Source organism: Crotalus tigris, unplaced genomic scaffold (genome assembly GCF_016545835.1).
Source record: "Crotalus tigris isolate CLP2741 ecotype Arizona unplaced genomic scaffold, ASM1654583v1 scf7180000018301.7375997, whole genome shotgun sequence".
NCBI classification, from domain to species: Eukaryota; Metazoa; Chordata; class Lepidosauria; order Squamata; family Viperidae; genus Crotalus; species Crotalus tigris.
In genome coordinates, this window is record NW_024096931.1 from 1,928,377 (window position 1) to 1,941,538 (window position 13,162).

The window sequence follows — 13,162 nt, forward strand, 5'->3', positions numbered from 1 at the left end:
ATAGTATAAAATGCAATATGTAAATGGTATAAAAGTTCAATGAATAGGGAGATATATGGTATATGGTATATAGTATAGTACAGGGGTAGGCAACCTTGGCTCTTTTATGACTTGCGGACTTGAACTCCCAGAATTCCTCAGCCAGCATGGGGGAACTATGGCCCCTTCATGACTCGTGGACTTCAACTCCCAGAATTCCTCAGCCAGCATGGCTCCGCTTGGAAACCTCTCCCTTTCCCCTCAGCATGGCTGACTCAGGAATTCTGGGAGTTGAAGTCCACAAGTCTTACAGTCGCCAAGATTGGAGACCCCTGTCCCAAAGAATTTAGATATTGGTCCAAGATTATGATTTGGATGGTTCTGGCCTAGTGCAGGGGTAGGCAACCTGGCCTCTTTTATGTCTCATGGACTTCAACTCCCAGAATTCCTGAGCCAGCATGGGGGAACTATGGCCCCTTCATGACTCGTGGACTTCAACTCCCAGAATTCCTCAGCCAGCCATGCTGAGGGGAAAGGGAGAGGTTTCCAAGCTGAGCCATGCTGCCTCAGGAATTCTGGGAGTTGAAGTCCACGAGTCATAAAAGAGCCAAGGTTGCCTACCCCTGGTATAGTATGTATGGCAAAATAACAGCCAGAAAAGCCACCCTGTGTTTAACCTGTTTTAAAATATTTACTCAATAAAACATATTTTTTAAAAAAAGAAGCAACGGATGGAAACTGATCAAGGAGAGAAGCAACCAGGAATTAAGGAGAAACTTCCTGACACGGAAGACAATTAACCAGTGGAACAGTTTGCTTTCAGATGTTGTGGGTGCCCCATCACTGGAGGCTTTCAAGAAGAGACTGGACAGCCATTTGTCTGGAATGGTGTAGGGTCTCCTGCTTGAGCAGGGGGCTGGACTAGAAGACCTCCAAGGTCCCTTCCAGCTCTATTCTGGTTCTAATTCTGATGCCCCTTGTATCCCTGTGGCCAGGAGGTCCCCCTGCCCTCCTCCTACCTGCGAAGGGCTTGCGGAGCACCCAAATTTCTTCTGCTGGGGCCGGCGTGGTAGCAGAGCTGCCGGGGGACAAGTGGGAGGGGCTGGCATCCGACCCCCGGGAACCTTTGAGGCCAAAGACAGCATCACGACCCAGCAAGGGGAGGGAGAGAAGAAGAGAGAAGAAGAGGTGAGAGAAGGGAGACAACGTCGCATGAAAAAGAAGGGCGTGTGTGGAAGCTTCATCAGCCTCCTCTGGACGCTCGATACCCCAGACCGTTTCACCAGGAGGGAGGGTCTTGGCTTTTGCCACTATTTTTGACCTCATGGCGTCCAGGAGACTCAACGTAAGAGCCATGGTGGCCCAGCGGTGAGAATGCAGCATTGCAGACAAACTCTGCCCACAGCCTGGAGTTCGATCCTGAGTGGCTCAAGGTTGACTCAGCCTTTCATCCTTCTGAGGTTCGTAAAATGAGGATCCAGATTGTTGGGGGCAGGAGGCTGACCTTGTAAATCACTAAGAGAGGGCTGTAAAGCACTGTGAAGCGGTATATAAGTCTAAGCGTGATTGCTTTTTCCAAAGTGTGAAACCCAGCTTGGCTACTGCTGTTCCACTGGCATCCAGGCTGCCCTGCCAACTTTGTGGCTATTGGATTGGGACAGTGGTTCTCAGCCTTTCCACAGACCTCCAAGACTTAAGATTTAAATCATAACATTTCTTCAAGCCTTCGTGGACATCCTGTGACTTCACGTCCCACCCCCACCCCCCAGTTTCCATGGACTACAGTTTGAGAACCATTAGACTAAGGCAGTGATGGCGAACCTTTTAGAGACTGAGTGCCCAAACTGTAACCCAAAACCCACTTATGCATCGTCAGATGCTGGGTGGGTGTGGCCATTGGCTGGGTGTGGCCAATTGAGTGGGTGTGGCCAATTGGGTGGGCGTGGCTGCAGTGGTAACGGCAGACTGGGTGGGACTAAAAAGTTCAATCAATCAATTCCAACTTTGCAAGATCTTTTTTTTTCCTGCGAGAAGTTGAAATTGACTGATCGATTGAACCTTCTTTTTTGGGGGGCACATGGCAGCGGAGGCCTAAAGCGAAAAGGTTTTATAAAACCCAGCTGAAGGCCTAGGACTGGGGCGACGGCCCACGTACCCACAGAGAGGGCTCTGAGTGCCGCCTCTGGCACCCGTGCCATAGGTTCACCACCCCTGGACTAAGGAATCTTCACTGGGGGTGGGGGTAGGGTCTGCAAAGGCTACAGTCACCTAGTCCAGCTGCTACCTAGGCACACCTTAGATGGCGGGGTGCATTCCCTAAGCTGCTCCTTGTGGTTTGCTCTGCATATCTGACGCTCTGCTGTCGAGGCTGACAGCCACTGATTAAAAGGCCACATCACCATTTTTTTTTAAGCAGGAAAACCAACAAAGGGTGAAAAAGTCCTTTTTTTGCCTCGTCTGTAGTCAGCCAAAGGGTCTTGGGGAAGCAAAACCGGTCTCTCAGGCCAATGGTGTTTGTGCAAGCAGATTGTGGGGGCCACCCTGATTGTGTTCTTTGTGGCACTGAGCATCTCTGGGAGAAGCCCGCACTCCACTCTGGGGCCCGGCGAGGAAATGGGGCGCCCAGCAAGTTCCCCCCCCCTCAAGAGTGCCTGTAGCCACGCTACTGTTAATGCCGTGGTCCAAGTCAGTTCGGATGGGAAAACCCGGAAGTGAGCGTGCTCCTGCGCCAAAAGGGGGTTGGATTCACTTCCTCTCGTGTGCCAGCCTGCCTTCCCCAGCTGTGCTGGCATTTTGGGTGTTGCAGTCCCAGTGGAAATGGATGCAGCCAGATGGGAGCTCCAGAAGATCAAAGGCCCAATCTCTGGGGACTGGGCTGGCTGGTAAAAGGGAGGAAAAAAGGGTTTTCTGTCCATTCTCACGGAAAGTACATGATGGTACAACTCTGGGACGCCCTGTATTAATTGAAACGGTTTTTCTCAAACTTAGCTGGCTGGGGAATTCTGGGAGTTGAAGTCCACACATCTTCAAGGGGCTAAGTTTGAGAAACACTGGATTAAACACTTGTGGAAACAAGACCCCAAATCCTTGAAGAAGCACCCAGGGCCTGAGAGGGTTGGTTCGGGTAGTGGAAGGTCAGGGAAGGGAGAGGACAAAATGATAAGAGGGCCAAGAAAACAAAACAGAAACTGACCGTACACACTTGCTCTCACACCCCTTCCCTTCTCCCGGGACCTCCGCAGGGCATGGCCAAGAAGCTCAAGAGAGCCATGATAGCATAACAAGCAGCCACGGCAGTGCCATCTTGGCATTTCTGACCATCCTCTGCAGCCTCTGCCTTCTCCCATTTCTCAAACCACACAGTCTGAATTCCTTCCCCAGCCACTTCCTGCAGGTGCCTCCGAGTCCAGCTTCCTCCTGGCAGTAATTTTTGAGGCAATTCTTGGCCCTCCAGCCTCCACCCCATCTGCATCTAACGTTCTCCGTGGGGTACTGAGCAAATCCTGGCCATTGGTTTAGCCACCCAGTAACGGCTCATACATCATTTAATTTTAGATTATTTTACTGATCATGCATGCTGTGTGTTTTTAAAATAATTCACTGCTCTGTTTTATATTTTGATAGGACATTTTATATGCTATTTTGTGAATTATTTATGTGTTAATGCTATAGTCTGTTATGCCATACAATATATACAACATAAGATAGATAGATAGATAGATAGATAGATAGATAGATAGATAGATAGATAGATAGATAGATAGATAGAGATTTGATAGATATAGTTGATAGAGATAGATGATAGATAGATAGATAGAGATAGCAATAGAGAGATGATAGATAATAGATAGATAGACAGATATAGTTGATAGATTATAGACAGAGAGATATAGAGATATAGAGATAGAGATGATAGATGATAGATAGACAGAGACAGAAGACAGAGACTAGATATAGTTGATAGAGATAGATGATATAGAAAGATGATAGACAGACAGAGATAGATAGATATAGATAGATAGATAGATAGATAGATAGATTATAGATAGATAGAGATAATAGATAGATGATAGATACATAGATAGATAAAGAGAGAGAGAGAGATTGTATAGATAGATAGACAGACAGAGGCTTGATACATATAGTTGATATAGTTGATAGAGATAGATGAGAGAGAGAGAGAGAGAGAGAGAGAGAGGTGAGAGATGAGAGATGAGAGATGACAGATAGACAGATAGATATAGTTGATAGATTATAGACAGATAGAGAGATATAGAGATATACATGATAGACAGACAGACAGACAGACAGAAGACAGAGACTAGATATAGTTGATAGAGATAGATGATAGATAGAAAGATGATAGGTAGATAGACAGACAGATATAGATGATGATGATAGATAGATAGATAGATAGATAGATAGATAGATAGATAGATAGATAGATAGATAGATAGAATACACTATAGATACATAGATAAAGAGAGAGGTTGGATGGATAGATAGATAGATAGACAGACAGACAGACAGACAGACAGACGATATAGTTGATAGAGATAGATGATATAGAGAGATAGAGAGATGATAGATGATAGACAGACAGACAGATATAGTTGATAGAGATAGATGATAGATAGATATAAATGATAGATGATAGACAGACACAGATAGATATAGTTGATAGAGATAGATGATAGAGAGATAGAGAGATATAGATAGATGATAGATAGACAGAAGACAGACTAGATATAGTTGATAGAGATAGATGATAGATAGAAAGATGATAGATAGACAGACAGATAGACAGATATAGATGATGATAGATATAGATGATAGATAGATAGATAGATAGATAGATAGATAGATAGATAGATAGGATAGATAGAAAGATGATAGATACAGATAGACAGATATAGATGATGATAGATATAGATGATAGATAGATAGATAGATAGATAGATAGATAGATAGATAGATAGAAGATAGATAATGAGATGAGGATAGATAGATATAGATAGAAAGATGATAGATGGACAGATAGATGATGATAGATATAGATGATAGATAGATAGATAGATAGACAGAAGATAGATAATGAGATGATAGGTAGATAGATATAGATAGAAAGATGATAGACATATATAGATGATGATAGATATAGATGAGATAGATAGATAGATAGATAGATAGATAGATAGATAGATAATAAGATAGATGATAGATAGATAGATAGATAGATAGACAGACAGACAGACAGACAGATACATACATACATACATACATACATACATACATACATACATACATACATACATACATACATAGATGAGAGATTGTATGGCATAACAGAATACAGCATTAATGCATAAAAATTCACAAAAACAGCACATAAAATATCTTATCAAAATATTTATCTATATTGGGCAAAAGGGCGTCTCTTAGGAGCTCACCCAGGACAGTGACTGCCCCCTTAGGGGGGCTCGTCTCCCACGACATTTCTCTCCTCCACCCCTGGTCTAAACAGGGCTCCCCCCCCACAATACTCTGAGAAATTCCAAGCTGCAAAGCTGTGGCTCTCGTTCCTTTTTCATGCAATTCGACAAGGAGTTCTCCGTTCATAACAGCAGTTGGGACTGGAATTTCTGTCACTGAGCAATGCAGCTGTAAAGCAGAATGTCTATGATGCATAACTTGGCCGCTCCGGCACTTCCATGATGGTAGAAAACATCCTGCTCCTGAGTGAGGGGAAGCCACACAAAGATCAGAGTGGTGGGCTCATCCCTTGTTGGTCATCAGGCTCTCAGCTCCAACTAAAGTTAATTTTTAAGAAGAGGTGAGACTGGACAGCCTTTTGTCTAAAAGGGTGTTGGGTCTCCTGCTTGAGCAGGAGGTTGGAATAGAAGACCTCCAAGTTACCTTCCAACTCTTGTTTTGTTGTTGTTTTTTTTAAGAAAGGGCTTGCTACACTGTGTCCTTCAGCCAGGGCAAAATTCCAGATGTGTGGACCTAACTCCCAGAATCCTCAGCAATAGTCATATAAATTAGGGGATTTGGGGAGTTGAAATCTATACTTCTGGAAGTTGCCAAAGAGAGAACCACTGCTTAATAAGATGTTTATTCCCAAGGACACCTCCCAACCCCATTCTTTCTTTGAAAGAAATTCTTGGTGAATACTTGACAAAAACATTTACCTCCCTCTAGATCAGGATTCTCCAGACTTGACAATTTTAAGACTTGTGGACTTCAACTCCCAGAATTCACCAGCCAGCTATGCTGGGTTGAAGTCCACATTTCTTAAAGTTGCCAAATTTGGAGAACCCTGGTCTAGAAGCTCAGCAGAAGGCGACGGGACCTTCTGGGAGAGAAGTGGGGGCAGGTGGTTGGTCTTCTGATCCACAGCTGTTGGGACTGGCCCTGCCTCCCATGGCAGGAATTTTGTGAGAGCACCCATGAGATGCCCTCAGTGTCCCCAGTGGCCTCTCACCCCCTACCCTGCCCCAGCTGCTGGATCAACCTGCTCCTCGTCTTCATCATCCCAACCACACACGCTGACCCACAAATGCCTGCACATGCAAAGCACCCCAAAAAAACCCTGACAAAATGAAAAGCCACACAAATATTTGTCGGGATCCATGGAAGGACCACGCAATAGGGCCAAAGCATAACAGAACACAACATAAAACGAACCAAGCAATGGAGGGTCTACCTGGATTGGCGCAAGGCCTTTCCGTGCCGCCATGGGCGAGCCGGCGGTAGCCGAAGGAACTGAAAAGAGGCTGATGGGAAAGCAGTGGAGGTGGAGGCAGGCAATGGAGCTGATGGAGGGGGGGAGAAGAGGAGGAGGAGGAGGAGATAGAGGGGGCAGAGAGGCCGTTGGGCAGGGCAGCCCCTCCAGCTGGGAGGGAGATGGCTTGATACTGCCCCGGGGAAGGGTCTGCATCCCACGGACCTGATAACAGAAACACAAGAGGCAACATGAAGTGGGTGCTCCAGGCTGGGAAGGAGAGCCAGGAAGTGGATTATTGGGGGTCCCGCAAGATGGAAGGAAGGAGCCACACACAGCCAAGTGACCGACAACCCTCCCCCACTGAAATCTCAAGTTTTTGCAACAGCCTCGCTAGCAAACCTCTTTCTTTTCAATTTCTCCCCTATCGAAAGGGATATTAATGCCAATTATACTTCTAAGATCTGGCACGCAAACCCTTCTGAGCACTCCCAAGCCTTCCCCAATTGATTATTGGGTAATTATTATGATAGAAAAGGGATGCCTGCAGGCTGCAGGACACTCCTGCCAGCCAAGGACGTGCTCACAAGTCATCGTCAGCTCAGCGAAATGCACTTCACGAGGTTTAAGGAAACCCCGGAGTGGCCTTACCTGATTTTAAGGCCCCCGTTCCGCTCTCCCACCTACCCCGCTCTTGAGGATTTAATCTGCCTTCAAAGGAAATTGGGGCTTACAATATTAATTATACGTGTAACTGGATTCTAACTGAATTTAAATAGGATAATCTACTACTTTTTTTTCCAGCACCAAATCTCCAGTTGCAATAAAGCAAAGTATTAGATTGAAAAAAATAATAATCAGGAGGAGGGGAGAGGTAAAAAAAAACTTAATTACGAGCCATCCAACCTTGAGAAAGTAGGACAGGAATATGAGCAAGCCCCAGTTTAAGGTTGTGGTTTCAAGCAGCTGGTTCATTTTTCCTTCAGCTACACAGAGTAAGATTCTGGCTGAGACCATAGGCTATAGTTTACAGAATAGTAAGCCTTGGAAGGGACCTTGGAGGTCTTCTAGTCCAACCCCAGGCTCAAACAGGAGACCCATACCCTTCCAGACAAGTAGCTGTCCAGTCTCTCCTTAAAAGCTTCCAGTGATTCCTGGTTGAGAAGCTGAGTTTCCCATTTGCAACTGGTCTGGTGCAAAAGACCTTCCCGCCTCACAAATCTCCAGCGAGGATCTATGGCAGTGTTTTCTCAACCTTGACCATTTTAAGGCATGTGGACTTCAACTCCCAGAATTCCACAGCCAGCATTGCTGGCTGTGGAATTCTGGGAGTTGAAGTCCACATGCCTTAAAATGGTCGAGAAACACTGATCTGTGGAGATAGTACCCACCACCAACACCAACACCACCAGAACTGATGATCACAACTGATGCAGCTTCTTGGATGAGAAGTGAAATGTTTTCTTCTTCCTCAAGGGAAAAAAAAGGCCGGTTGCCTTTTTGAAAAAGCAGCTTTGAGACTCCAGCAAAGGCTACTACATCTGAGCAGCCAGAAGAGGGTGCCAGAGAGCGTCCAAAACACTAAGCCTTCACTGCCCTCTTATGGACGTCTTGATTTTGATAACTCAGGTCTGGTAAATTTAGAGGCAGGTTTTTTTTTTTCAACCTTGGCCACTTGAAGATTTGGGAACCTCAACTCCCAGAATCCTCCAGATTGGCTGGGGAATTCTGGGCACCGAAGTCCATACATCTTCAAACGACCAAGGCAGAAAAATAATGCCCTAGATCAGTGGTTCTCAACCTGTGGGTCGGGACCCCATTTGGGGTCGAACGACCATTTCACGGGGGTCGCCAAACAATGCAGTCCGCCATTTTTTTCCCCCTTTTCCTTAGCTGTGCTACTCCCTTTTCTTCTATTGGCTTTTGAAAGCCAATAGAATAGACTCTCTTGAATAGAGTCTAATTCGATTGGCTTTCAAAAGCCAATAGGAATTGTCCAGGCTGTCTCTGCCCTGCTGAGCCCACCAAAAGTCCCATTCTGCCAACGGTGTTGCACCAGTTGAGTAGTCCTCGACTTACAACCGGTTGAGTAGTCCTCGATTTACGACCGGTTGGGGGGGGTCGCGGCATTAAAAAGGTTGAGAACCACTGTCCTAAGGGAAAATCCTTCCAACCTAGAACTGAGGAGAAATTTTCTGACAGTGAGAACAATCAGTCGATGGAACAGCTTGCCTCCAGAAGTTGTGGGTTTTCCATCACTGGAGGTTTTCAAGAAGCGTTTGCCTCAAATGGTATAGGGTCTCCTGTTTATGCAGGGGGGTGGACTAGAAGACCTCCAAGGTCCCTTCCGTTATTCTCTGTGGCCCAGCTGTCTAGGCACATCTCCAATCTGTGCTCAGTCCGGAAAGGGGCCTTTGCTCTTGAAGCTCTGGAAGCTTCCATCATTCCCGACCGCCTGGGCTGGCTGCTGTCCCCGTTGAAGCCCCATCAGGCCATGGAGCTCTTCAGCTCCGAAAAGAGAGTAGATGCTCAGTCGTTGCTGGATTGCACTGGCTGGAATTTGATCCCTTTGGCTTTCTTTCTTCAACATGTTTTTTACTCTAGGCTTTGAGGTTACTTTTAACGGGAGTAAAATGAAATGCGTGCGGTATCTAAATCTGTTCTTCTCCAAGAGCACCCACTGAATGCTTCCAGATGTTAGCCAACCCGAAGCCTGGGGGTGCTCTCAATTCTCTCTCTTTTTTGTGGCAAAAATCAAAGAGACAGGAAAGCGAGGGGGCTTAGGGGTGCAAGGAAAGACCCCCTCCCCCCGTTCCCACCAAGCCTAAACCTCCACGATGTATAAAATGCTTATCTGGAAGCACCCAGTCGAAGCAGAGCAAACGCAGGCAGCCCAAAAGAGAACAATGGGTGAAAAAGCAGCCCCAATCCCTGCCCCTCCACTCCCCAGAAGGCTGGGAAGCCCCCCCCCAGGAGTGATATTTGCCTGTACGTTTGCTGATGGCTTCGACCAGGGTGGACGGGAAGTATCCCACACGGTCGTTGCCTGTCCGGTTGTCGTGGATGCAGCCTTTCCACCGGCCGTCGGCATGCTGCTCCAGCACCTGTGGCCAAGGTGGGGGGGGGAGAGGGGAGAGAGGAGGCAAAGGCTGGTCAGCGGCAAGCATCCGAGCCCACCCATTTAGGGCCAAGGCAGCAAGGAATGGCCGGGACACGGGCCCCTGCGAGGGGGAATCAGAAAATCAAGATGGCGACAGCAGGCTTCCCTCAAACAGTTCCAGCCACCGTCTTGACTTTTTCTCCTCCACAAATGCCGCTGCCAGCAGCTCATCCAAAGACGTGGCCTCTTATCTCCTGAACCCAGAGCCAGTCCCAGTGGCCATTCTTTACTCCGCATGTGCCCTAAGGCATAAGGTTAATATTTATTATGGGTGGTCCTCAAGTTATGGCCGTAATGGAGCCTGCCCGACACAACTATAAGTCGTCATTGTCAAAAAGTGGGCTGGTCACACAGCTGCAAGGTTGTTAGTAGGGCAATGTTGGAAGAAGGAATCTTTGCCTACTTTGCAAGAGTGGTTTCTTAAAGTTTCTTATTTGGCGGAAATGGCAAAGATTTCAGCTTTCTTGAAGGATCAATCGCAAGAGAAGTATGTTGCGGTATGGAAAAAATGGATAGATTTTATACAACATAAGTTGGATATAAAAAAATATTATTTAGTTTTTTAATAACTTATATTTAAAATTTAATATTTTTTATCTTCTTCTTTTTTCCTTTTCTTTATTCTTTTTTTTTTCTAAACATTTATTTTTTGTATTTATGTTTTTCATATGCACACTATTGTTAATTATCTTATAATTTTCTTAAGTAATGTATTTAGATTTATTTATGGTTTATATTTTTTTTAAGATTTTTTGAAGAAATTTTAATTAAGCCTATATTCAGCTCTGGGAAGGTCGGGGGAGGGAATGGGAGGGTTGGGGGAAAATTGTTTTGTTTTTGTAAAATTTTAAAAATTTTCAATTTAAAAAAAAAAAGTGGGCTGGTCACATGACTTTATGGCCTTTTTGCGAGGGTTGCTGAGCGAATCGTCACAGTTTTTAAGGGAACGTCACAATTTTGCCCAAACCCGAAGTAAAGGTCAATTTGGGGCAAAACCATCACAAAAAGCAGTCACATCACCACGGGGCAAAAGGCCGCCAATGAGGGGAACGGCCCCCAGATAGGCCGGGCCCCGTTTTGTGGGTTACCCTCCCCCAGTAGAAGCTTTCAAGTGAGAGACGGGCATCTGTTGGTGGCAAAACTGGACCGTGTCAAAGGCCATCTTTGGCTCAGGACTCAGCACCCACAGGAGGCTCACCGTGATGATGTCCCCGGCTTTGACATTGAGGCTGGTCAGGTCGTAGTTGTTGCAATAATCTTTCATGGCCCTGACCTGCAGGGCGGCCGAAGCGTCTGGGAAGGAAGAGAGGAAGAGACGGTCAGAAAGATGGATGACCTGCACCACAGCCCCTGATGTGCCCTGGGCACCCCTTCCCACTGCTGACCTTGCCCTCTGGGCCCGCTATCATTCATGCCATCTTCACCTGTGCCTGGGAGAAACACCAAGGCAGGTTCACACCCTCCCTTATATGCCAACCAAGATGGAAGCAGGATGAGCAGGGTGGAAGTTGGCAAAGTGTGGCCTACACATCCTGGTACTCAACCCTAAAGGGAATAACGGATACTTGGAATTGAGCCAGCCAAGCAGCAGCTTCACCTGACAGGAGGTGAGCCATCCGGAACCTAGCTGCCCATTACGGCTTCTGGTTCGCCTTCAAAGGCAGCCCCTGGCAGAGTGCACTGCAGGAGTCCAGCTGGGTGCCAATCAAAACTTGAGCTACCATCCCCAGAGAGTCTTGATCTAAGCAGGACGGTAAGTGGCATCGTGCATGGGTATTCCAGCATGACAGTGACCCAAAACACATGGCCAAGGCAACAAAGGAGTGGCTCAAGCACATTAAGGTCCTGGAGTGGCCCAGCCAGTCTCCAGACTTTAATCCCATAGAAAATCTGTGGAGGGAGCTGAAGGTTTGAGCTACCAAACATCAGCCTTGAAACCTTAATGATTTGGAGAGGATCTGCAAAGAGGAGTGGGACAAAATCCCTCCTGAGATGTGTGCAAACCTGGTGATCTCTGTGATTGTCAGCAAGGGTTTTGCCACCAAGTCCTAAGTCAAGTTTTGCAAAGGGGTCAAATACTTATTTCACTCATTCCAATGCAAATCAATTTATAACTTTTTTGAAATGTGTTTTTCTGGATTTGTTTTGTTGTTATTGTGTCTCTCACTGTTAAAATAAACCTAGCATTAAAATGATAGACCAGGGGTAGGCAATCTTGGCTCTTTTGACTGGTGGACCTCAATTCCCAGAATTCCTGAACCAGCCATGCTGAGGGGAAAGGGAGAGGTTTCCAAGCTGAGCCATGCTGGCTGAGGAATTCTGGGAGTTGAAGTCCACGAGTCATGAAGGGGCCATAGTTCCCCCATGCTGGCTCAGGAATTCTGGGAGTTGAAGTCCACGAGTCATGAAGGGACCATAGTTCCCCCACGCTGGCTCAGGAATTATGGGAGTTGAAGTCCACCAGTCATGAAGGGGCCATAGTTCCCCCATGCTGGCTCAGAAATTCTGGGAGTCCACAAGTCATGAAGGGGCCATAGTTCCCTCATGCTGGCTGAGGAATTCTGGGAGTTGAAGTCCACGAGTCATAAAAGAGCCAAGGTTGACTACCCCTGTGATAGACTGATCATTTCTTTGTCAGTGGGCAAACGTACAAAGTCAGCAGGGGATCAAATAATTTTTCCCTCACTGTATTAGGGTTCTCAAGGATTTAATGATCAATGATATAAAAGATGGATCTAATAGAGGAGAACTAGGAGTCCATCAAGGGTTCACAAAGGAATTGGCCAGAACAATCACTGCTGCTGCCCTCCCAGGCCCGGGTTCCAATTGAAAGGGATCCAAATAATTGACTTATCCCTGGGTACTAAAACTTCTCAACACATCCATCAGGAATGGAAGGCTGGAAACTGAGCAAATCTAGTGAAGAAAAGCCGGGTCTATGGAGGCTTCTTCATGAGAAGGTCCACTATTCCTTCCTTTAAGACAGTGGTTCTCAACCTGTGGGTCGGGACCCCATTTGGGGTTGAACGACCATTTCACGGGGGTCGCCAAACAAGGCTGTCCGCCATTTTTTCCCCCTTTTCTTTGGCCACGCCCCTGGCACCCGGTGATGTATAAGTGGTTGGGGGTCACCACAACATGGGGAACTGTATTATGGGGTCGCGGCATTAGAAAGGTTGAGAACCACTGCTTTAAGACCATCAGGCCTTGCGTCCTCCCAGGAAGCTGCTAAGGGTCTCCTAGAGCTGCTCACATTCGGCCTGGCTAGGAGGGGCATGGGTCAACCCTACAGGTGGGGG

The 13,162-nt window shown here is 46.6% G+C and overlaps 1 protein-coding gene across 5 annotated transcripts in view; it reads right to left on the bottom strand.

The window, feature by feature from the left end:
• Positions 1-13,162, bottom strand: part of CASKIN1 (CASK interacting protein 1) — a 118,084-nt gene that overhangs the window by 18,936 nt on the left and 85,986 nt on the right. For 3 of the 5 annotated variants that reach the window (XM_039349710.1, XM_039349713.1, XM_039349712.1), the window contains 4 exons: positions 11,062-11,156; positions 9,690-9,807; positions 6,686-6,928; positions 999-1,103 (listed from right to left, as the gene is read on the bottom strand). In XM_039349710.1, the coding sequence (XP_039205644.1) occupies positions 999-1,103; positions 6,686-6,928; positions 9,690-9,807; positions 11,062-11,156 (561 nt within the window). The remainder of the gene's footprint in view (positions 1-998; positions 1,104-6,685; positions 6,929-9,689; positions 9,808-11,061; positions 11,157-13,162) is intronic. The other 2 variants (XM_039349714.1, XM_039349711.1) reach the window with 2 other exon arrangements.